The 26,143-nt window shown below is 52.7% G+C and overlaps 1 protein-coding gene across 1 annotated transcript in view; it reads right to left on the bottom strand.

The window, feature by feature from the left end:
• LOC129715309 (zinc finger protein 687-like) overlaps positions 1–26,143 on the bottom strand; it is a gene marked incomplete at its 3' end in the record, with an annotated part of 40,802 nt that overhangs the window by 2,349 nt on the left and 12,310 nt on the right. Inside the window, 9 exon segments of the mRNA XM_055665177.1 lie at positions 3,736–3,848; positions 6,089–6,183; positions 6,185–6,413; positions 7,808–7,970; positions 9,799–9,975; positions 11,375–11,553; positions 13,974–14,196; positions 14,198–15,198; positions 15,201–16,090. Of these exon segments, the coding sequence (XP_055521152.1) occupies positions 3,736–3,848; positions 6,089–6,183; positions 6,185–6,413; positions 7,808–7,970; positions 9,799–9,975; positions 11,375–11,553; positions 13,974–14,196; positions 14,198–15,198; positions 15,201–16,070 (3,050 nt within the window).

The following is a 26,143-nucleotide window of genomic DNA, read 5'->3' as shown; positions in this document are numbered from 1 at the left end:
CTCTAGCATGTCCCCAAGCCCTTAACAATCTTATATGTTTCAATGAGATTCCCTCTCATCCTTCTAAACTCCAGAGTGTACAAGCCCAGCTGCTCCATTCTCTCAGCATATGACAGTCCTGCCATCCCGGGAATTAACCTTGTAAACCTACGCTGCACTCCTTCAATAGCAAGAATGTCCTTCCTCAAATTAGGGGATCAAAATTGCACACAATACTCCAGGTGTGGTCTCACTAGGGCCCTGATCAACTGCAGAAGGACCTCTTTGCTCCTATATTCGATTGCTCTTGTTATAAAGGCCAACATGGCATTTGCTTTCTTCACTGCCACCTGTACCTGCATGCTTACTTTCATAGACTGATGAACAAGGACCCCCAGATCCCGTTGTACTTCCCCTTTTCCCAACTTGACGCCATTTAGATAGTAATCTGGCAGTGGAGGCCGATTCACTGGATGTTTTCAAGAGAGAGTTAGATTTAGCTCTTGGGGCCAACGCTATCAAAGGATATGGGGAGAAGGCAGGAACGGGCTACTGTTTGTGGATGATCAGCCGTGATCATATTGAATGGCGGTGCTGGCTCGAAGGGCCGAATGGCCTCCTCCTGCACCTATTTACTATGTTTCTATATGTAGCAAGGATCACCTGGTTTAAATCGAAGATAGACACAAAAAGCTGGAGTAACTCAATGGGTCAGGCAGCATCTGGGGAAAAATTGATAGTTTGTGTTTTGGGTCGGGATCCTTCATCAGACTGATTTGGGGGGTTGGGGGGGTGAAAAAACAGGACAAATTAGGTGACGTTTCACAGAGTGCGGAGTAACTCAATGGGTCAGGCAGCAGATCTGTGGGGGAACATGGATAGGTGACGTTTCACAGAGTGCTGGAGTAACTCAGCGGGTCAGGCAGCATCTGTGGAGAACATGGATAGGTGACGTTTCACAGAGTGCTGGAGTAACTCAGCGGGTCAGGCAGCATCTGTGGGGACATGGATAGGTGACGTTTCAAACGAGTGCTGGAGTAACTCATAGCGGGTCAGGCAGCCATCTGTGGGAGAAACATGGATAGGTGACGTTTCACAGAGTGCTGGGTGGGGTAACTCAGCGGGTCAGGCAGCATCTCTGGAGAGAAGGCATGGGTGACGTTTCGGGTCGAGACCCTTCTTCAGTCAGATTGCAGGGTGGAGTGTGAAGAAGGGTCCCGACCCGAAACGTCACCTATCCATGTTCTCCACAGATGCTGCCTGACCCGCTGAGTTACTCCAGCACTCTGTGAAACGTCACCCTATCCATGTTCTCCACAGATGCTGCCTGACCCGGAGGTTGCAGGTAGTGGAAGCAGGTAGGGAGACTGACAAAAACCTCCAGGAACCGCACGGAAACTTTGGGTGAGGGCGCAAAGTCTCCAGAGGTTTCCGTTCAGGTTTCCTAAGTGGGACAGGGGCATTACTCCAGCACTCTGTGTCTTATTTTTTCGTGGTAAACCATCACCTGCAGTTCCTTGTTTCTACAGCTGGGTAAGGGTGGGTGAATCTGTGGAATTCACTGCCACAGACGGCTGTGGAGGCCAAGTTAGGGCGGAATTTGTCAGAGTTGTGATTAGAGCGGGTGTCAGGGGTTATGGGGAGAAGTCTTTGCCATGCAAGCCCAAGAGTTGACACTTCTAAGGCTGCCTGGGTCAAGATGAGATGGAGAGACCAGTGGAAGTCAGCTGAACCATCAAGGCTACACCAGTATATCGATGACCCCATGGATGTCCCCGGCCAGGACCTTCCATCGGAAGAAACCAGACTGATTCCTGGGATGGCAGGACTTTCATATGAAGAAAGACTGGATAGACTCGGCTTGTACACGCTAGAATTGAGGGGGGATCTTATAGAAACTTACAAAATTCTTAAGCGGTTGGGCAGGCTAGATGCAGGAAGATTATTCCCGATGTTGGGGAAGTCCAGAACTAGGGGTCACAGTTTAAGGATAAGAGGGAAGTCTTTTAGGACCGAGATGAGAAAAATCATTTTTTACACAGAGAGTGGTGAATCTGTGGAATTCTCTGCCACTGAAGGTAGTTGAGGCCACACAGTTCATTGGCTATATTTAAGAGGGAGTTAGATGTGGCCCTTGTGGCTAAAGGGATTAAAGGGTATGGAGAGAAGGCAGGGATGGGATACTGAGTTGGATGATCAGCCATGATCATATCGAATGGCGGTGCAGGCTCGAAGGGCCGAATGGCCTCTACTCCTGCACCTATTTTCTATGTTTCTATGAGAAGGATAGAGGTGGAAGATAGCCAGAACATTTTTTTTCCTGAATGAAAAAAAATCAAAAGACCAGAGGGAATAGTTGTACTAAACAGAAACATAGACAATAGGTGCAGAAGTAGAGGCCATTCGGCCCTTCGAGCCAGCACCGCCATTCAATGCAATCATGGCTGATCATCCACAATCAGTACCCCGTTCCTGCCTTCTTCCCATATCCCTTGATTCCGTTAGACCCAAGAGCTAAATCTAACTCTCTCTTGAAAACATCCAGTGAATCGGCCAAAAGGGATCAAGGGGTATGGAGAGAAGGCAGGGATGGGATACTGAGTTGGATGATCAGCCATGATCATATTGAATGGCGGTGCAGGCTCCAAGGGCCGAATGGCCTCTACTCCTGCACCTATTGTCTATGTTTCCCCTGAAAGCAGTGGACAACCCTCAATCGCTTGAGGACGGGTGTTGGACGCTATGGAGTAGCGATGAAGAGTTGGGGCCTCGTGGACAGTGTCGGCCTCCTGCGAGTATGGGGACCCAACGCAGTCAGTGGTCACCAGTTGCCCCCCAAACACCAGCCACCGAATGGTGAACGAGGTCTGAGTGACCTGGACAATGACACGTTGGCTTGGCTCGCCTCACAAGACACACGACCGAAGAATTACACTCCATTGAGGATAAATGGGGATCCTGTGGATAGGGTGAACTGTTTTAAATATCTGGGAGTCCACATCTCTGAGGATATGACATGGGGGCATCACACGCCTCAGCGCTCGTGAGTAAGGCAAGGCAGCGCCTTTACCACCTCAGGCAATTGAGGAAATTCAGAGTGTCTCCGAGGATCCTCCAGTGCTTCTACGCAGCGGCGGTGGAAAGCATCTTGTCCAGGAACATTACCATCTGGTTTGGGAATTGCTCTGCCAAGGACAAGAAGGCTCTGCAGAGAGTAGTGCGTTCGGCCGAACAAACGCACTATGGGAACTTCACTCACCCCCCTGCAGGAACTATACAACAGGAGGTGCAAAAAAAATCATGAGAGACCCCTTCCACCCCTGCAACGGACTGTTCCAGCTGCTACGGTCAGGCAAACGCCTCCGTTGCCATGCGGTGAGAACGGAGAGGTTGAGAAGGAGTTTCTTCCCAGAGGCAATTCGGACTGTAAACGCCTATCTCACCAGGGACTAACTCTACAGAACGTTTTTCCTTCCATTATTTATTATGTAAAAGAATATGTGTGTTATGATTGTGTTTGTAGTTTGTTTGGTTGTTTTGTTGTTTGTCTTTTGCACAAACGTCCGCGAGCATTGCCACTTTCATTTCACTGCATATCTCGTATGTGTATGTGACAAATAAACTTGACTTGACTTCAAGGGAGAAGGCAGGAGCATGGGGTTGGGAGGGGGAGGGGGAGGGAGACGGCCGTGATTAAACGGCGGAGTGGGCCGGATTCCTCCGCCATGGTGTGTACGAGTTTGTCGGACGAGTTACCGGCAGCTGTAGACGCGCTTGATCCCCTCGTGGTTGACCCGCACGTGCCTCCGCAAACTGGGCGCCGAGCAGAAGGACCTCTCGCAGAGCCGGCACGGGAACTTCTTCATCGCCTGTCGAGGGGGGGCGAAGAAACGGGAGATGATTCACGGCCGCCCAGCTCCATCCCATCGCAACGAGCGCCGGGGGGGCAGGCAGCACCCAGCGGGGGGACACGGGGGGGGGGGGGGGGATGGGGGACCTTCCCCAGACCAAAACAAGACAGTCGCCTTCCTCTGAAGAGTTCAAACAATAGACAGGAGGCCATTCGGCCCTTCGAGCCAGCACCGCCATTCAATGTGATCATGGCTGATCATCCCCAATCAGTACCCCGTTCCTGCCTTCTCCCCGTATCCCCCTGACTCCGCTATCTTTAAGAGCCCTATCTAGCTCTCTCTTGAAAACATCCAGAGAACTGGCCACAAATTCCACAGCATCACCACAAAGTGTTTCCTTGTCTCCGTTCTAAATGGCCGACCCCCTTATTCTTAAACTGTGTGTGTGTGTGTGTGTGGCCCCTGGTTCTGGACTCCCCCCCCAACATCGGGAACATGTTTCCTGCCTCTAGCGTGTCCAAACCCTTAATAATCTTATATGTTTCAATAAGAAACCCTCGCATCCTTCTAAAGTCCAGAGTGTACAAGCCCACAGCCGCTCCATTCTCTCAGCGTGTGACAGTCCCGCCATCCCGGGGGTTAACCTGGTGAACCTACGCTGGGCTCCCTCAATAGCAAGAACGTCACAGATACAGAGATACAGCGCGGAAACAGGACCCTCGGCCCACTGAGCCCGCACCGACCAGCGATCCCCGCACACTAACACACACCAGGGACCATCTTACCAAGCCAATTAACCTGCAAACATGTACGTCTTTGGAGTGTGGGAGGGAACTAAAGATCTCGGAGAAAACCCACGCAGGTCACGGGGAGAAGGTGCAAACTCTACTTCCTCACAGCGCCGGAGACACGGGTGCTGTCTGTACGGAGTTTGCACGTTCTCCCCGTGACCTGCGTGGGTTTTCTCCGAGATCTCCCGTTTCCTCCCACACTCCAAAGACGTGCGGGCTTGTAGGTTAATCAGCGTGGTATAAATTGTAAATTGTCCCGAGTGTGTGTAGGGTAGTGTTGGTGTGCGGGGATCGCTGGTCGGCGCGGACTCGGTGGGCCGAAGGGCCCTGTTTGCGCGCTGTATCTCTAAACGAAAACTGAAAGCCACAGTGATGCAGTGGAGCGGAGGGACATGGGCCAAACGCGGGCATGAGACTCGTGTAGATGAGGCATCTGGGCCGACATGGACAAGGTGGGCCGAAGGGCTTGTTTCCATGCTGTTTGTATCTAGAACTCCACGGTATAGCCTCGCTGCCAAGCTAAACACGAATACAAGCGAGCCATTTGCCGCGTACAAACATGCGATAAGGGAATAACGTTCAGTGCACGGTAAACACGCGTGTCACGGGGAAGCCCGGAGAGCGGTGGAGGTTCCATACATGCACATACACATATACATGCATGCACACGAGCATGCACACTCACATGCACGCACAGGCACAAACATGTGCACACACAAACATACATATGCACACATATGCACACACACACTCACATGCACAAACAAGATGTATATGTAAGTGCTTATGTATAGTGATAATTCTACTGAACTGTAGCGGTGGCTCAGCATCTGTCCAATGTCCAATCAACATGCCATTTTCACTATCATTCCCACTATCAGCAATACACAATTAAATAGAACCACATTTCTATTTGTCAATATACACGTACACACACACATGCACAGGCACAAACATGTGCACACACATGCTCATGCACACTCGCATACGCACACATACACACTTATGCACATGTACACACATATGCACACACACATGCACAGGCACAAACATGTACACACACACGAACATGCACACGCACACATATGCACATATGCTCACGCACACTCACACATGTACACACATGCACACGCACACACACATGCACAGGCACAAACATATGGACACACATGCTCATGCACACTTGCATATGCACACATACACACTTATGCACACATACACACTTATGCACACATGCATTATGACAATGCATTTCGTTGTCTCTGTACTGTACACTGACAATGACAATTAAATTGAATCTGAATCTGAACACATACACACATATGCACATGTACACACACATGCACAGGCACAAACATGTACACACACACGAACATGCACACGCACACATATGCACACACACACAGGTAATATTACACACATATGCTCACGCACACACACACACACACGTGTAATTGTGCATCCCACCTTGCCGTGATCCTTCTTCATGTGTGTGATGTACTCCTCGCGTTCAGGGAACCAGGTCTGACATTGGCCGCAGGTCCAGCCCGCGTTCTTCAGCTTGAGCCGCATCTCCTTCCTGCGCTGGAGGCTCAGCACCGCCTTGGGGCTGGAGGACGACTCGTCGGTCGGCGAGTCCGTCGAGTCGGCGCTGGGCTTGGGGCTGGGCTCCGCCTCCGGCGTCTCCGCCGCCGCTGCCGCCTGCGTTGTTGTTGTGGCCGCTGCCGGCGTTGTTGCCGCTGCCGGCCGGCTCTCCGATGCCTCCTCGCTCCTCCCCGCTCGAGTGGTTGGTCTGGCAGGGAGGGGGGAGGGTGACACAACGCTAGACAAACGTTAGCCTGACCCCCCACCCCCCCTCTCTCTCTCTCGGGGTGGGGGGGTAGGAGCCGCGAGGGGGAAGCCCATCGTTTATTGTCCCGTGTACCGAGGTACAGTGAAAAGCTTTTTGTTACGTGCTAACCAGTCAGCGGAAAGACTATACACTGATTACAACCGAGCCGTCCACAGTGTACAGATACAGGATCAAGGGAATAACGTCTCTCCATCAGTGCGGGTGTCAGGGGTTATGGGGAGAAGGCAGGAGAATGGGGTTCGGAGGGAGAGATAGATCAGCCATGATTGAATGGCGGAATAGACTTGATGGGCCAAATGGCCTAATTCTGCTTCTACCACTTATGACTATAGATAATAGGTGTAGGAGTAGGTGCAATAGACAATAGGTGCAGGAGTAGAGGCCATTCGGCCCTTCGAGCCAGCACCGCCATTCAATGTGATCATGGCTGATCATCCCCAATCAGTACCCCGTTCCTGCCTTCTCCCCATATCCCCTGACTCCGCTATCTTTAAGAGCCCTATCTAGCTCTCTCTTGAAAGCATCAAGAGAACAGGCCTCCACCGCCCTCTGAGGCAGAGAATTCCACAGACTCACAACTCTCTGTGAGAAAAAGTGTTCCCCGTCTTCCGTTCTAAATGTGCTGACCCCTTCTGGACTCCCCCAACATTGGGTAACTGCCTCTATCGTGTGTGGCCCCTGGTTTCTGGACCCTCTCATCCCTAAAACTCCCGACTCACAACTGGAGAAAATGTTTCCTGCCTCCGTTCTAGCGTGTCCAAACCCTTAACTTAATCTGTCGATGTGGCCCCTGGCTCTGGACAACATAAGATGTTTCCCTCTCAACAATTCTTCCTTCAATAAATTGTTCTTCTAAAGTGTTCTAGCTGTGTGGAATGAGCTTCCAGTGTGAAGGTGGTGGAGACAGGTTCGTTTTTATCATTTAAAAATAAATTGGATAGTTATATGGATGGGAAGGGAATGGAGGGTTATGGTCTGAGCGCAGGTATATGGGACTAGGGGAGATTATGTGTTCAGCACGGACTAGAAGGGTCGAGATGGCCTGTTTCCGTGCTGTAATGGTTATATGGTTATATTCCAGTGTATGCAAGCCCAATCACAACTTTCTGTGAGAAAAAGTGTTTCCTCGTCTCCGTTCTAAATGGCCGACCCCTTATTCTTAAAGTGTGTGTGTGTGTGGCCTTGTGAACAACACAAAGAATATCACTGGCCCGTCACACGTGGCAATGGAAGGTCATCCCTTCGCTCCTTCGATCGATTAATCAATGAGCTAATCAATACTTTATCCATCCTCCGTCTCCCCTCCCTCCCTTCTCTTGCCCGGCGCTGCTCACCTTGACGTGCTCCACCATGGTGCGTTTCTGGGCGAAGAGCACGGGGCACTGCGGACACTTGAAGACGCTGACCCGCTGCTTGGTCAGATGCTGGTCGAAGTGGGTGTTGAGCAGCGGCTGGTGGGTGAAGACTGTGTCGCACATGGCGCACTTGTGGATCACTCTGCGGCCACCGAGACGGGGAGCGAGAGCAAAGACACACTCAGTGCACAGCAACTCCACGCCGGTACAAAACTCCCCTCGCTAACTTCACTTTAGTTTAGGGATACAGCGCGGAAACAGGCCCTTAAAGCACACGGCATTGGGGGTTCAGTATTGATGTGGATAGAGAACTGGCTGGCAAACAGGAAGCAAAGCGTAGGAGTAAACGGGTCCTTTCACAATGGCAGGCAGTGACTAGTGGGGTACCGCAAGGCTCAGTGCTGGGACCCCAGCTATTTACAATATATATTAATGATCTGGATGAGGGAATTGAAGGCAATATCTCCAAGTTTGCGGATGACACTAAGCTGGGGGGCAAAATTCTTAAAAATTCTTAAGGGGTTGGATAGGCTAGATGCAGGAAGATTGCTCCCGATGTTGGGGAAGTCCAGGACAAGGGGTCACAGCTTAAGGATAAGGGGGAAATCCTTTAAAACCGAGATGAGAAGAACTTTTTTCACACAGAGTGGTGAATCTCTGGAACTCTCTGCCACAGTCGAAACAGGGTGGACCACGTGAAGGACACGGCATTGGGGGTTCAGTATTGATGTGGATAGAGAACTGGCTGGCAAACAGGACGCAAAGAGTAGGAGTAAACGGGTCCTTTTCACAATGGCAGGAAGTGACTAGTGGGGTACCGCAAGGCTCAGTGCTGGGACTCCAGCTATTTACAATATATATTAATGATCTGGATGAGGGAATTGAAGGCAATATCTCCAAGTTTGCGGATGACACTAAGCTGGGGGCAGTGTTAGCTGTGAGGAGGATGCTAGGAGACTGCAAGGTGACTTGGATAGGCTGGGTGAGTGGGCAAATGTTTGGCAGATGCAGTATAATGTGGATAAATGTGAGGTTATCCATTTTGGTGGCAAAAACGGGAAAGCAGACTATTATCTAAATGGTGGCTGATTGGGAAAGGGGGAGATGCAGCGAGACCTGGGTGTCATGGTACACCAGTCATTGAAGGTAGGCATGCAGGTGCAGCAGGCAGTAAAGAAAGCGAATGGTATGTTAGCTTTCATTGCAAAAGGATTTGACTATAGGAGCAGGGAGGTTCTACTGCAGTTGTACAGGGTCTTGGTGAGACCACACCTGGAGTATTGCGTACAGTTTTGGTCTCCAAATCTGAGGAAGGACATTCTTGCCATAGAGGGAGTGCAGAGACGGTTCACCAGACTGATTCCTGGGATGTCAGGACTGTCTTATGAAGAAAGACTGGATAGACTTGGTTTATACTCTCTAGAATTTAGGAGATTGAGAGGGGATCTTATAGAAACTTATAAAATTCTTAAGGGGTTGGACAGGCTAGATGCAGGAAGATTGTTCCCGATGTTGGGGAAGTCCAGGACAAGGGGTCACAGCTTAAGGATAAGGGGGAATCCTTTAAAACCGAGATGAGAAGAACTTTTTTTCACACAGAGAGTGGTGAATCTCTGGAACTCTCTGCCACAGAGGGTAGTTGAGGCCAGTTCATTGGCTATATTTAAGAGGGAGTTAGATGTGGCCCTTCTGGCTAAGGGGATCAGGGGTATGGAGAGAAGGCAGGTACGGGATACTGAGTTGGATGATCAGCCATGATCATATTGAATGGCGGTTGCTGGTGCAGGCTCGAAGGGCCGAATGGCCTCTACTCCTGCACCTAATTTCTATGTTTCTATGTTTCCCCAACAAGTCCATGCCGACCAGCGATCACCCGTTCACACACAAGTTTAGTTTAGAGATACAGCGCGGAAACAGGCCCTCCTGCCCCCCCCCCCCCCCCCCCCCCTCCTCCCCCCCAGCGCACTCACTTGGCCTGCTGGTTGCTGATGCCCGGGTGCTGGGTGTAGATGTGAGAGTGGGCACTGGGCGCAGACTTGAATGCCATGGGGCAGATGGGGCACTTGTGGAAAGCCTCACAGTGCACATCCTGGATGTGGGCCTTGACGGAGGTGACACCCCCATACACCACCCCACACTGGGGGCACCTGCAGTAAACACACAGGGAGAGTCACAGGGTGATACAGTGCGGAAACAGGCCCTTCGGCCCAACTTGCCCACACCGGCCCTACTTGCCCACGCCAGCCAACATGCCCCATCTACACTAGTCACAGAGTGATACAGTGTGGAAACAGGCCCTTCAGCTCAACTTGCCCATGCCAGCCAACATGTCCCATCTACACTAGTCACAGGGTGATACAGTGTGGAAACAGGCCCTTCAGCACAACTTGCCCACACCGGCCCTACTTGCCCACACCGGCCAACATGCCCCATCTACACTAGTCCCACCAGCCCGCGTTTGACCCATATCCCTCCAAACCTGTCCTATCCATGTACCTGTCCAACTGTTTCTTAAACGTTGGGACAGTCCCAGCCTCAACTACCTCCTCCTCCGGCAGCTCGTTCCATACACCCACCACACCCTCAGATTCCTATTAAATCTTTTCCCCTTCACCTCAAACCTATGTCCTCTGGTCCTCGATTCCCCAACTCTGGGCAAGAGACTCTGTGCGTCTACCCGATCTATTCCTCTCATGATTTTATCCACCTCTATAAGATCTCCCCTCATCCTCCTGCGCTCCAGGGAATAGAGAACGCATTTTAAACCGATGTTGACTACGTTGGAGGGCAGCACAGAGACACTGCTGGTAGAGCCACTGCCTCACCACCACACTCTTTCACTTTGCATTCCTATTGTCTAGTTGTAGTTTGTTTTATACACACACGCGCACACACATACCCCCCCCCAATGGCCCCCCCCCCCGCGTGCCACACACACGCAGCACACAGGGAGCAGACACACACCGACGCAGTACACACCCCACAAACGCACGCAGACAGAGCGGAACACGCTGCGACACACCATCACACAAGGACACACACACAACAGGGAGACAACACACACCCAGTACCCCTGGCAGTACCCCACCACACACTTCTCAGCGACGCACACCTCTAACACCCAGACACCTGTGGACACCATGCAGTACACACACTCACGCAGTACCACACACCACACACACACACGCAGACACACACAACACGCAAGACACACACACACGCACTCACCTCACACTCATAGTACACACACTCTCCTCACACGCAGACACACAACACACACACATGCAGACACCACAACACACACCAGTACACACACACACACACACTCACGCATACACACACACACACGCACCGCTCTCACACCCCACTCACACACACCGACTTCGCACATACACACCTCGCAGACCACACTCACACACACACACACCAGGACAAACACCACACACAACGCGACCGGTAGTCTCCAAGCACACACACAACAGGGGGTACACTACCTCAGGAACTGCAACAATTAACTGAGCTAGACTCCTGCCCGCGGGCACCTACTTGTATCCGACCTTGCGGGTGAAATGAAAGCAGACGTCCTTGACGTGGGTCTGGATGTGAGCGGCCCGACACACCCCCCCACACTCGGGACAGATGTATGGAGACTTGCTCTTGTGTAGCCGGTAGTGGGCAACGTAGCTGCACTTACTGGGCAGCAACATCTGGCACAGCTGGCACACCTGGGCAGGTAGGAGGGAAGGAAGGGAGGAAACTTGGCCTCATCAGGGGCAAGTATCATGTGTGTCCCCCCCCCTTCCTCTCTCCCCCCCACCTCCTCCCCTCCCCCCACTCTCCTCCTCCTCTCCACCCCACACTCTCCCGCCCCGCCCTCCTCTCCTCTCTCGCTCACCCCCCCTCTCCCTCTCAGTCCCCTCTCCTCCAGTCCCTCCTCTCTCCCCCTCACTTCCCCTTACACTCTCCTCTCTCCCTCCCCCTCCATTCTCTTTGTTGTCTCTCCCTCCCCTCTCGCTCACCCACTCCCATCTCCTCTTTCCCCCACCCCACTCCTCCCCCTTCTCTCCCCCCCCAGCTGTTCCTCTCTCCCGCATCCATACCCCCACTCTGTCAACTCTCTTTCCCCCCCCCCACTGTCACCCATTTCCCATACTCCCACACTGTCCCACCTCCCCTCTCACTCCTCCACAGGTCCTCCCCTCCCCTTAACTGTTCCTCCTCTCCCCCCACTCTGGCACTCACATCCCCTCCGCCCTTTCTCTCTCCCTACATCCTCTGTTCTCCATCTCTCTCTCTTGTCTGTTCTCTCCCTCTCTCCTCGCCTCTTTCTTCTCGCTCCTCTTCCCTCTTCCTCTCCTTTCTCCCCTCCACACCCTGATCCTCCCTCTCTTCTCTCCCCTCTCTGTGTCCTCTCTCTCTCCCCCTCCTCGCACTTTCTTCTTAGAATCGCAGGCTTCTTTGCTCCCTCCTCCCCCTTCTCCCTCCCATCCCCCTCTCCTCAGTTTGCCTCCCTCCTACCCTTTCCCCCCTCCCCTCTCCTCGCCCCTCTCCTCTCTCTCCTTTCTTCTCCTCTCCCTCCTCCCCCCTTCCCCTCTCTCCCTCTTTTCCTCCCTTCTCTCTCCCCCCTCTCTCCTCTCTCCTCTCCTCTCCACCTCCTTCCTCCTCCCCCACTTCCCTCTCTCCTCTTGATTTCCTCTCTCCTCCTCTCCTCTCCCCTCTCTCTCTCTCCTCTCTCCTCTCCCCTCTCCTCTCTCTCTCCCCTTTTCCTCCCCCTCTCCCTCCCCTCTCGATTCCCCCCCCCCTGTCCTCTCCATCTCTCCCTCCCCTCCACCCTCTCCTCTCCTCTCCCCCCCTCTTCTCCCCTCTCCCATCCCCCTCCCCCACTCGTCTCCTCCCTCTCCCCCCCTCCGCCCCTCCCTCCTCTCTCCTCTCTCCCCCCCCCTCTCTCCCTCTCTCTTCCCCTCCCCCACTCTCTCTCCCTCCTCCCACTTTCCTCCCTCTCTCTCCTCTCCCCCCCCTCCTCCTTCTCCCTCCCTATTCTCCTCTCCCCCCTCTTTTCCCTCCCTTCTCTCTCTCTCCCCCTCCTCTCCTCTTCTCCTCCCCCCTCCTCCCCTCCTCCTCTCTCCCCCTCTCTCTTCCCTCCCTCTCTCTCCCCCCTCTCCCCCCCTCTCTCTTCTTCTCTCCCCCTCTCCCTCCTCTTTCTCCCTCTCCCTTCTCTCCCTCTCCTCCCTTTCTCTCTGTCCCCTCACTCTCTCTCCCTCCCTTCACTGTTTTCCTCTCCCCCCCACCTCCTCCTCTTTCTCTCCCCCACTCTGTCCCCTCCTCCCTCCCCCCCTCCTCCCTCCCCTTCCTCCCTCTCTCCTCCCCCACTCTGTCCTCCTCTCTCTCCCCCTTTCTCCCTCTTTTCCTCCTCCTTCTCTCTCCTCTCCATTCTGTTTCTCCCTTCTCCCTTCCCCACGCTTTCCCCTCTCTCCCTCTCCCCTCCTCTCCCCTCTCCTCCTCTCCCCCACTCTGTCCCACTCTCTCCAACTCTCTCTCCTCTCTCTCCACTCTCCCTCCTCTCTGGCCCTCTCTCCTCCCCCCCCCTCCTCTCTCCCCCCTCCTCCTCTCTCCCCCCCACTGTCCTCTCTCCCTCCCCACCTCTCTCCTCCCCTCCGCCCCCCTCTGTCCCTCTCTCCCCCCACTGTCCTCTCTCTCCTCCTCCCCACTCTGCCCCTCCTCCTCCTCCCCTCCTCTCCCCTCTCTCCTCCTCCTTTATCCCTCCCCTCGTCTCCTCTCTCTCCTCCCCCCCACTGTCCTCTCCCCCTCCCCCTCCTCTCTCCTCTCTCCCCTCTCCCCTCTCCACTCTCCTCCCCCTCCTCCTCTCCTCCCCCCTCCTCTCTCCCTCCTCCTCCCTCCCCACTCTCTCTCCTCTCTCTCTCCCCCACTCTGTGTTCTCTCTCATTTTTCAGATTCAATTTTAATTGTCCATTGTCAGTGTACAGTACAGAGACAACGAAATGCATTCTCCCCCCTCCTCCTCCTCTCTCCCCCACTCTGTCCTGTCCTCTCTCTCCCCCCCCACTCTGTCCCTCTCTCTCCCCCACCCCTCGACTCCCCCCACTCTCCTCCCCTCCTCTCCCTCCCTCTCCTCCCTGCCCGTTACCTGTGGGGCAGTGCTGGGGGTGCTGAGCTGGAAGTGTGCGGCGAGGGCCATCCTGTCGGGGAACTGGAGACTGCACTCGTTGCAGGTGAAGGTGTCGCACTCCACCAGGGCCGGGTCGGGGAAGGGGGGCAGGACGGGGGAGGGTTGTTCGGCCCTGGCGCTGGCGCTGGTGTTGGCGCCAGTGTTGGCGCTTGGCGTTGCCGCTGGGCAGGGGGCCGCCGGCCACGTCGGGCTGCCCCACCATCTGCTCCAGGGCGATGGGCTTCATCACCAGGTTGGAGCACTGCATGACCAGCCCCTTGTCCTTGTGCTCGCGGGCGTGCAGCATCAGGCTGCAACGGTTGAAGAAGGCCATGCGCCGGGCGCAGTGGTTGCAGGTGACGTCGATGCGGATGCTGCGCCGGTCGTAGTGCCGGGCCAGGCTGCGCTCCAGGGCAAACGAGTCGCCGCACTCCAGGCATCGGTAGCCGCTGGGCGGCAGCGCCAGGCAGCTGTCGGCTGGCGGGTTGAGGTTGGGCCTGTACGTGGGCAGTGGGTTCTTCCCGTTGAGGAGCTTGTGGAAGGCTTCCACCAGCGGCGTCTGGTTGCGTGGAGCGCCGGCGCCCGCTGACACCTTCCCGGGGGCCGCCGGCTTGGACGGGACCGTCTGCGGCACCAGGTTCAGGCTGGCCAGGTGCACGCTCTTCGACACGGTCTTGACGGGGGTGGCGGGGGAGCGGGTGGCCTTCTGGGCGATGCTGGCCGCCATCAGCATGGCGGTGCTGGCGGTGTGGAAGGCGGAGGCCGGCAGCACCGTGCCCTTGACCACCGCTCCGTTGAGCAGCTGCAGGCTGATCACCTCCCCCCCAGCCCCAGCCCCCACCCCCGCCCCCTCCCGGCCCTTGGCGGCCCCCGGGCCCTCCTCCTTCACCTCCCCGGAGTCGGTGTCCCCGTCGGCGGGGGGCCGCTGGGCCGCTGCGGACGGCACCCGCCTCACCGTTCGCACGATGCCGCCCCCCGACGTCTTGACGGTCTTGATCCCCACCTTGAGGGGCCCCGAGGAGGGGGCCGAAGAGGACGACTCGTTGCTGGAGACGCTCGCCGGGCTCTGGGGCTCCCTCTTGATCTGCCGGCCCAGGAGGGGGGGCGAGGGGAAGGGGCGGGGGGTGGCCTTGGCCGCCGGGCAGTCGGCCGGGACTGGGACCGGGATCGGCCCCGAGCCTTCGTCCCTTCGGGGAGAGAGTGCGCCGGAGCTGGGGGGTCCGGACCCGGCGTGTCGGCGGCTGGAGCAGGGTCGTTGCCGCTCTCGTCCCCGGCCTCCACTACCCCCGGCTCCTCGCTGCTCTGCTCCTCCATCTCCGACTCCACGTCCAGCGGCTTCCCATCTTCATCCTCATCCTCATCCTCATCCTCCGCCAACACCTCCATTAAGTCTTCCTCCTCCTCCTCCTCCTCGTCGGAAGAACTGGCCTTCCCCCTCTCCCCGTCCTCCGCCGCCCGGCAGTGTTCCGCGGGGGAGGGCGGCCGTTCTTCGCCCTTCGTTTCGCCCTCGGGGAAGAGGGGGGAGCTGGGGGTACCCCTCGCCTCCTCCTCCTCCTCCTCCTCCCCCTCCTCCTCCTCTTCTTCGTCCGACTGCTCTTCGTCCGACTTGGCATCGGGGAGGGGGGGGCTTGGAGCGGCGCGTGGGGGGCTCGGAACCTCCGCACCGTCCCCGTCCCCGTCCCGCGTCTCCGTCCAGCCCTCGGAGTCGGAGGCCGGAGACGCCGGGCGCGGGGATCTCGGTCCGGCGGCCGTCTCGAAGCCGTTGGGCAGGGGGTTGGGTTGGTAGTGGGGGGCCTCCTTGCCGCGGGAAGGGACGGGGAGCGGCCCTGGCGCCGACACGGGGGGGGCGGAAGCAGCGGCAGCGTCGCAGCTCCTGGGGCTCAGGCTGTTCTTGACGATCACGCTGACCGCCGGCTCGTCGGCGGCCACCTCCGGCTCGTCTCCGCCCGCTGCCTTCGCGGCCGGCTTCGCAGTCGCCTCCTCCTGCCCCGAGTCCATGGAGTCCTTTGGGTCGAGGTCTGGGATGTCAAAGGCTGCCAACAGGTCATCAAAGTCAGGAGTGGTCATGTCGCCCATGGTAGGTAGACTCGATAAACCTGGCGGCAAAGAAATGGACAGTGATGTACAGAGTAACTCAGCGGGTCAGGCAGCTTCTGTGGAGAACATGGATAGGTGACGTTTCACAGAGTGCTGGAGTAACTCAGCGGGTCAGGCAGCATCTGTGGAGAACATGGATAGGTGACTTTTCACAGAGTGCTGGAGTAACTCAGCGGGTCAGGCAGCATCTGTGGAGAACATGGATAGGTGACGTTTCACAGAGTGCTGGAGTAACTCAGCGGGTCAGGCAGCATCTGTGGCGCTAAGGAAATAGGCAACGTTTTGGGCCGAAACCCGTAAGGGTTTCGGCCCGAAACGTTGCCTATTTCCAGAAGGATTTCGGCCCGAAACGTTGCCTATTTCCTTAGCTCCATAGATGCTGCTGCACCATAACTCAGCGGGTCAGGCAGCATCTGTGGACAACATGGATAGGTGACGTTTCACAGAGTGCTGGAGTAACTCAGCGGGTCAGGCAGCATCTGTGGAGAACATGGATAGGTGACGTTTCACAGAGTGCTGGAGTAACTCAGTGGGTCTGGCAGCATCTGTGGAGAACATGGATAGGTGACGTTTCACAGAGTGCTGGAGTAACTCAGCGGGTCAGGCAGCATCTGTGGACAACATGGATAGGTGACGTTTCACAGTGTGCTGGAGTAACTCAGCGGGTCAGGCAGCATCTGTGGAGAACATGGATAGGTGACGTTTCACAGAGTGCTGGAGTAACTCAGTGGGTCAGGCAGCATCTATGGAGAACATGAATAGGTGAGCAGGCTGGGTCTCTATTCCTTGGAGCACAGGAGGATGAGGGGTGACAATAGACAATAGGTGCAGGAGTAGGCCATTCGGCCCTTCGAGCCATCACCGCCATTCAATGTGATCATCCTTCTAAACTCCAGAGTGTTCAAGCCCAGCTGCTCCATTCTCTCAGCATATGGCAGTCCCGCCATCCCGGGAATTAACCTTGTAAACCTACGCTGCACTCCCTCAATAGTAATCTTATAGAGGTGTATAAAATCATGAGAGGAATAGATCAGGTAACTGGGGAATCGAGGACCAGAGGACATAGGTTTACAATGAGAGGGGAAAGATTTACTGTGAACCTGAGGGGCAACGTTTGTTAACACAAAGGATAGGTAGGTATATGGAATGAACTGCCGGAAGATAGGGCCAAATATGGGTGCCATCTGTGTGGAGTTTGCGCGCTCTCCCTGTGACCACGTGGGCTTTCTCCGGGTGTTCCCGTTTCCTCCCACACTCCAAAGACATGCAGGTTTGTGTACCTCTCTGTCCCGGGCCTCCTCCATGGCCAGAGTGAGTCCCACCATAAATTGGAGGAGCAGCACCTCATAGTTCGCTTGGACAGATTACACCCCTGCGGTTTGAACATTGACTTCCCCAATTTCAGGTAGTCCCTGCTTTTCCCTACCCTTCCCAGCTCTCCCTCAGCCCTCTGACTCCGCCTCTTCCTTTCTTCTTCCCCCCCCCACCCTACCCTCACATCAGTCTGAAGAAGGGTCTCGACCCGAAACGTTGCCTATTTCCTTCGCTCCATAGATGCTGCCTCACCCGCTGAGTTTCTCCAGCATTCTTTGATTTTCCAGCATCTGCAGTTCCTTCTTAAACAGGTTTGGATATCGATTCTCTTCTGTAAATTGTTGGATTGGATTGTATTGGATTCATCTCATAAGAGACAACAAAATGGATTTTCCTTACAATCAAGTAACATAAAAATAAATAATAAATAAATAAAATATATTTTAAAAAACCCCACAAACACAGAAGGCCATGACACAACATAACCCCACAGTGGCACCAAAGTTGAGGAAGGTGCCATAGTCCAGCCAGCCTCCCCGCCGATCTTCCCAGTGGTCGGGGCCCTGGTGTGTTAGGTAGTTTATTATCTAAATGGTGGCCGATTGGTCGGGGGGGAGATGCAGCGCCAAAGGGCTGGGTGTCATGGTACACCAGTCATTGAAGGTAGGCATGCAGGTGCAGCAGGCAGTAAAGAAAGCGAATGGTATGTTAGCTTTCATTGCAAAAGGATTTGAGTATAGGAGCAGGGAGGTTTCTACTGCAGTTGTACAGGGTCTTGGTGAGACCACCAACTGGAGTATTGCGTACAGTTTTCTCTCCAAATCTGAGGAAGGACATTATTGCCATAGAGGGAGTGCAGAGAAGGTTCACCAGACTGATTCCTGGGATGTCAGGACTGTCTTATGAAGGTAAAGACTGGATAGACTTGGTTTATACTCTCTAGAATTTAGAAAATTGAGAGGGGATCTTATAGAAACTTACAAAATTCTTAAGGGGTTGGACAGGCTAGATGCAGGAAGATTGTTCCCGATGTTAGGGAAGTCCAGGACAAGGGGTCACAGCTTAAGGATAAGGGGAAAATCCTTTAAAACCGAGATGAGATAAGAACCCTTTTCTTCACACAGAGAGTGGTGAATCTCTGGAACTCTCTGCCACAGAGGGTAGTTGAGGCCAGTCATTGGAATATTTAAGAGGGACCGTAGATGTGGCCCTTGTGGCTAAGGGGATCAGGGGGTATGGAGAGAAGGCTGGTTCGGGATACTGAGTTGGATGATCACCGATGATCATATTGAATGGCAGTGCAGGCTCGAAGGGCCGAATGGCCTGCTCCTGCACCTAATTTCTATGTTTCTATGTTTCTATGTACAACTAGTGTATGGGGTGATCGCTGGTCGGCGTGGACTCGGTGCGCCAAAGGGCTTGTTTGCGCACTGTATCTCTAAAGAAACAGAACGACAGATGCTGCTTGACCCGCGGAGTTCCTCCAGCGTTTTGTGTATCGTGGTGGACAGGACAGTTCTCCTCACTAAAAACTAACTGTGGCACCCAGACCATGTACCCAGAGGTTGAGCAGTCTGCTCAATCCAGTATTCAGGTCCCGTCAACTGACACGCCTTGAGCACGCTTTTGTTTTAGAATGACCTGGTACACCGTGTAACCAATAAATCAAACCAAGTTTAAAAACTCACCTATTCATAAATTCTGCTCAAAACCCTTCCAACCCAACCCAGCCCTTAATCTTCAAGGAAGAACGTTTCTTTCACCTGAGAGAGAAGGGGTGAGTGAGAGGGAGAAGTAGCAATCCCTTAAGAATTTAATTTGTTTCGATAAGATTGGACGACTTTGCTGTCTTTAACTTGCACAAAGGCTTTTCACTGTACTTCCAGGAGGCAGTTGAAGTTTCAGTTTCAGTCTAGTTTATTGTCACGTGTACCGAGGTACAGTGAAAAGCTTTTGTGCAAGGTAAAGTCCGATCTTTGTTGTACAGGGCCCTAGTGAGACCACACCTGGAGTATTGTGTGCAGTTTTGCGTTTTGAGCCATTCAATGTGATCATGGCTGATCATCCCCAATCAGTATTCAAGAAGGAACTGCAGATGCTGGAAGATCGAAGGTACACAAAATTGCTGGAGAAACTCAGCGGGTGCAGCATCATCTATGGAGCGAAGAAAATAGGCGACGTTTCGGGCCGAAACGTCGCCTATTTTCTTCGCTCCATAGATGCTGCTGCACCCGCTGAGTTTCTCCAGCAATTTTGTGTACCATTCCCAATCAGTACCCCGTTCCTGCCTTCTCCCCATATCCCCTGACCCCGCTATCTTTAAGAGCCCTATCTAACTCTCTGTTGACAGTATCCAGAGAACCGGCCTCCACCGCCCTCTGAGGCAGACAATTCCACAGACTCACCACTCTCAGTGAGAAAAAGTGTTTCCTCGTCTCCGTTCTAAATGGCCTTACCCCTTATTCTTAAACTGTGTGTGTGTGTGTGGCCCCTGGTTCTGGACTCCCCCAACATCGGGAACATGTTTCCTGCCTCTAGCGTGTCCAATCCCCTAATAATCTTATCTAACTCTCTCTCCTCATCTTAGTCCTAAATGTCCAACCCCTTATTCTTAAACTTTGTGACCCCTGGTTCTGGGCTCCCCCAACATCGGGAACATGTTTCCTGCCTCCAGCGTGTCCAAACCCTTAATAATCTTATATGTTTCAATAAGATTCCCTCTCATCCTTCTAAACACCAGAGTGTACAAGCCCAGCTGCTCCATTCTCTCAGCATATGACAGTCCCGCCATCCCGGGAATTAACCTTGTGAATCTACGCTGCACTCCCTCAATAGCAAGAATGTCCTTGATGACTGGGGAGTAGGCAGCACAGAGATAAAAAGTAGTCTGAGACAGCAAGATCTGTCGGAGAAGTTGGAAGGGGGAGGGGATGGAGAGAGAGGGAAAGCAAGGGCTACTGGAAGTTAGAGATATCATAAAAGATCTATCTTGGATGTAGACCAGCATCTGCAGTTCTTTCCCTACACGTTAAATCTTCTCTGCTCTCTCTGCAGCTTAACAACATGACACCCATTGGTTTAAACATTCCAGCAAGGAGGTTTGGTTCTGTGTTAACCAGCAGGCACGTAGACATTCAAGGCTGCAGAGTCTTTACAACACACTTGCTCATTGTTGACTGCCACACGGCAGCTTCCCTCCACATCCCCAGGCTGCTGTGTTGTGAACACATCGCCTCTGACATCATTGTTCCCAGAAGATAGACACAAAACGCTGGAGTAACTCAGCGGGAGAGGCAGCGTCTCTGGGGAGATGTGATGGGTGACGTTTCGGGTCGAGACCCTTCTTCACACTGCTGACGTATGCTGTTATGACAATAGACAATAGGCGCAGGAGTAGAGGCCATTTGGCCCTTCGAGCCAGCACCACCATTCAATGTGATCACGGCTGATCATCCCCAATCAGTACCCCGTTCCTGCCTTCTCCCCACATCCCCTGACTCCGCTATCTTTAAGAGCCCTATCTAGCTCTCTCTTGAAAGCATCCAGACAACCTGCCTCCACCGGCCTCTGAGGCAGAGAATTCCACAGACTCACAACTCTCTGTGAGAAAAAGTGTTTCCTCATCTCCGTTCTAAACGGCTTACCCCTTATTCTTAAACTGTTTGTGGCCCCTGGTTCAGGACTCCCCCAACATCGGGAACATGTTTCCTGCCTCTAGCATGTCCAAACCCGTAACTATCTTGTACGTTTCAAAAAGATTCCCTCTCATCCTTCTAAACTACAGAGTGTACAAGCCCAGCCGCTCCATTCTCTCAGCATATGACAGTCCCGCCATCCCGGGAATTAACTTGGTGAACCTGCGCTGGGCTCCCTCAATAGCAAGAATGTGAGAAAAAGTGTTTCCTCGTCACCGTTCTAAATGGCCGACCCCTTATTCTTAAACTGTGTGTGTGTGGCCCCTGGTTCTGGACTCCCCCAACATCGGGAACATGTTTCCTGCCTCTAGCGTGTCCAATCCCTTAATAATCTTATATGTTTCAATAAGATCCCCTCTCATCCTTCTAAACTCCAGAGTGTACAAGCCCAGCTGCTCCATTCTCTCAGCATATGACAGTCCCGCCATCCCGGGAATTTGATAAATGTAACTTAATTTCTGGCACCCATTACTCAACAAAATAATGCATAGTGGAACAGTGGTGGAGTTTATGCCGTGACCCTCCCTTCCTTACCCCCCCCCACCACAAATCCTTTCCACTGGCCACTTTAATTCCATGTATCTTGTTGTGTATCTGAACTATAACAGCTTATTGCACTTTATCTGTTTATTTATGTGTGTATATATATATAGAAACATAGAAATTAGGTGCAGGAGTAGGCCATTCGGCCCTTCGAGCCTGCACCGCCATTCAATATGATCATGGCTGATCATCCAACTCAGTATCCTGTACCTGCCTTCTCTCCATACCCCCTGATCCCTTAGCCACAAGGGCCACATCCAACTCCCTCTTAAATATAGCCAATGAACTGTGGCCTCAACTACCCTCTGTGTCAGAGAGTTCCAGAGATTCACCACTCTCTGTTGTGAAAAAAGTTCTTCCGCCATCGGTTTAGTAGGCCCCCCCCCTTTCGAGCCTGGCTGATCATCCAAAACCCCTCAGTATCCCGTCCTGCTTCTCTCCACAATCCATAGCCCCGGGCCACATCTAAAATCTGTGCCCTACCCCACCAACCCCTGGCAGAGAGTTCCAGAGATTTCTCACCACTCTCTGTGTGAAAAAAGTTCTTCTCATCTTCCCCAAAGGAATTATCCTCCCCCTTAACCCCCCAATATATCCTGTGGCCTCAACACAATCTTCTGTCTAGCCTGTCAGTTTCTATAAGATCCCCTCTCATCCTCCTAAATTCTAGAGAGTATAAACCAAGTCTATCCAGTCTTTCTTCATAAGACAGTCCTGACATCCCAGGAATCAGTCTGGTGAACCTTCTCTGCACTCCCTCTATGGCAATAATGTCCTTATATATTATTATTTTATATTATATGGACACACTGATATGTTCTGTATTTATGCTTACTATATTATGTTGTGCTGCAGCAAGCAAGAGTTTCAACGTCCTATCTGGGACACATGACAATAAAACTCTCTTGACTTGACACTAACCAATACCACTACGCACCTTTGGAGTGTGGGAGAAATCTGGAGAAAACCCACGCAGGTGACGGGGAGAACGTGCAAACTCCGCACAGGCAGCACCCGCAGTCAGGGTGGAACCCGGGCTGCGTGAGGTGGTAGCTCTAACACTGCGCCACCGTTGCCACCCACAAAGTAACGGCTCGAGATGAGTCAAGGAATGGATCAACTCTAAAATGGTCTCCTTTCGTTTTTAGCTTTAGAGATACAGCGCGGCAACAGGCCCTTTGGCCCACCGAGCCCGCGCCGACCAGCGATCCCCACACATTAACGCTACCCTATACACACTGGGGACAATTTACAGGTAGACGCAAAATGCTGGAGTAACTCAGCGGGAGAGGCAGCATCTCTAGAGAGAAGGAATGGGTGACGTTTCGGGTCGAGACCCTTCTTTACACTGCCGACGTATGCTGTTATGACAATAGACAATAGGTGCAGGAGTAGACCCTTCTTCAGACTAGTCTGGGGAGAGGGAAACGAGAGATACAGACAGTGATGTAGAGAGATAGTGAGAACGGGTGATAGATGTTTTAACTCAGCGGGTCAGGCAATCAAACTGAAAAAACAAATAGCTGACGTTTCTGGTCAGTGTGGACTCTTAGAAACATAGACAATAGGTACAGGAGTAGGCCATTCAGCCCTCCGAGCCAGCACCGCCATTCAAAATGATCATGGCTGATCATCCACAATCAGTACCCCGTTCCTGCTTTCTCCCCATATCCCGTTAACCCCAAGAGCTAAATCTAACTCTCTCTTAAAAACATCCAGAGAATCGGCCTCCACTGCCTTCAGTGGCAGAGAATTCCACAGATTCACAACTCTCTGGGTGAAAGTTTTTCCTCATCTCAGTCCTAAATGGCCGACCCCTTTTTCTCAAACTGCGTGTGACCCCTAGTTCTGGATTCCCCCCAACCTGTCCGATCCCTTAAGAATTGTATATATTTCTGTAAGATCCCCTCCCATCCTTCTAAATTCTAGTGAATACAAGCCCAGTCGACCCATTCTATCATCATGTTGATGGACTAGATGGGCTGAAGGGCCGTATTTCCACGCAGTATCACCAGCTACTAAATACTGTATCTCGGTTCACGTGATGACAACAAACTAATACTGATTTCCCAAGACACATCAGCTGGGACAAAAAAAAATGCACAAACATCCTCATTAACATCTACAAATAAGCAGCATTCACAGAACAATAGACAATATACAATAGGTGCAGGAGGAGGCCATTCGGCCCTTCGAGCCAGCACCGCCATTCAATGCGATCATGGCTGATCATCCACAATCAGTACCCCGTTCCTGCCTTCTCCCCATATCCCCTGACCCCGCTATCTTTAAGAGCCCTATCTATCTCTCTCTTGAAAGTATCCAGAGAACCGGCCTCCATCGCCCTCTGAGGCAGAGAATTCCACAGACTCACCACTCTCTGTGTGAAAAAGTGTTTCTTCGTCTCCGTTCTAAATGGCGTACCCCTTATTCTTAAACTGTGTGTGTGTGGCCCCTGGTTCTGGACTCCCCAAACATGGGGAACATGTTTTCTGCTTCTAGCATGTCCAATCCCTTAATAATCGTATCTAACTCTCTCTCTCCTCATCTCAGTCCTAAATGTCCAACCCCTTATTCTTAAACTGTTGTGGCCCCTGGTTCTGGACTCCCAAAACATCGGGAAAATGTTTCCTGCCTCTAGCGTATCCAAACCCTTAATAATCTTTGATTATTGAAGAAGGGTTTCGGCCCGAAACGTTGCCTATTTCCTTCGCTCCATAGATGCTGCTGCACCCGCTGAGTTTCTCCAGCTTTTTTGTGTAACCTTCGATTCTCCAGCATCTGCAGTTCCCTCTTAAACCCTTAATAATCTTATATGTTTCAATAAGATCCCCTCTCATCCTTCTAAACTACAGAGTGTACAAGCCCAGCCGCTCCATTCATCAGCATATGACAGTCCCGCCATCCCGGGAATTAACCTGGTGAACCTACGCTGCACTCCCTCAATAGCAAGAATGTCCTTCCTCAAATTAGGGGACCAAAACTGCGCACAATTTAACCGTTGCGACGGTATAGTCAAAATTACCTGTGGCAAACATCAGGAGCAGGTCAATAGCTCTCATTAGCTGCAGGGGCTGCTGCTTTAATACAATGGTGAGGAGAAATTTAAGATTTAAACCCCACTGCACTGCATTACTCAAGGTCACCAAGTTCCCGCCTGTTGCCGTACGACCAATCTTATTTGTCAACGTGGCCACAAATGTGGGAGAGTATTACCTGGAGAGCACGGCACTAATTCAGTTTCCAGCCTGGCGTTGTAACGTTGACAAGTCTCCAGGCTCGGCAATGTTTACAAAGTCTCCCGGCCGTTCCGAGCCCGCGCCGACCAGCGATCACTAGCACTATCCTACACACGTTAGAGATAACAGCACGGAGACAGGTCCTTCGGCCCACCAAGCAGCGATTCCCCCCCCCCACTAACATTATCACACACACACACACACACTCACATACACCCACACACACACACTCACACACCCACACACACACACACACTCACACACACACACACACACACACACACACACACACACACACACACACACACACACACACACTACACACACACACACACACACACACACACACACACACACACACACACACACACGACAATTATAACCATACCAAGCCAATTATACTACAAGGTTACACAAAAAAAAAAGCTGGAGAAACTCAGCGGGTGCAGCAGCATCTATGGAGCGAAGGAAATAGGCAACGTTTCCGAATCCCTTCTTCAGGGCGGCCCGAAACGTTGCCTATTTCCTTCGCTCCATAGATGCTGCTGAACCCGCTGAGTTTCTCCAGCTTTTTTTTTGTGTAACCTTCGATTCTCCAGCATCTGCAGTTCCCTCTTAAACAAAATTATACTACAAACCTGACAATAGACACTGAAAGCTGGAGTAACTCAGCGGGACAGGCAGCATCTCTGGAGAGCATACAGAAGGTAGTTGAGGCTACAGTTCATTGGCTATATTTAAGAGGGAGTTAGATGTGGCCCTTGTGGCTAAAGGGATCAGGGGGTATGGAGAGAAGGCAGGGATGGGATACTGAGTTGGATGATCAGCCATGATCATATCGAATGGCGGTGCGGGCTCGAAGGGCCGAATGGCCTCTACTCCTGCACCTATTGTCTATGTTTCTATACTATCTACTTCTTTGGTGACCTTCGGACTATCCTTGATCGGACTTTGCTGCCTTTGCCTTGCACTAAACGTTATTCCCTTTATCATGTAAATGGCTCGATTATAATCACAGAAACATAGAAAATAGGTGCAGGATTAGGCCATTCAGCCCTTATAGCCAGCCAGCATGGCTGATTATCCTAACTCAGTACTTCATTCCTGCTTTCTCCCCATATCCCGTGATTCCGTTAGCCCCAAGAGCTAAATCTAACTCTCTCTTGAAAACATCCAGTGAATTGGCCTCCACTGCCTTCTGTGGCAGAGAATTCATAGAAACATAGAAACATAGAAATTAGGTGCAGGAGTAGGCCATTCG

The sequence above is a fragment of the Leucoraja erinacea genome, unplaced genomic scaffold, assembly GCF_028641065.1.
Source record: "Leucoraja erinacea ecotype New England unplaced genomic scaffold, Leri_hhj_1 Leri_110S, whole genome shotgun sequence".
In the NCBI taxonomy this organism is placed as follows: domain Eukaryota; kingdom Metazoa; phylum Chordata; class Chondrichthyes; order Rajiformes; family Rajidae; genus Leucoraja; species Leucoraja erinaceus.
This window is presented reverse-complemented; position numbering and strand designations above follow the sequence as displayed.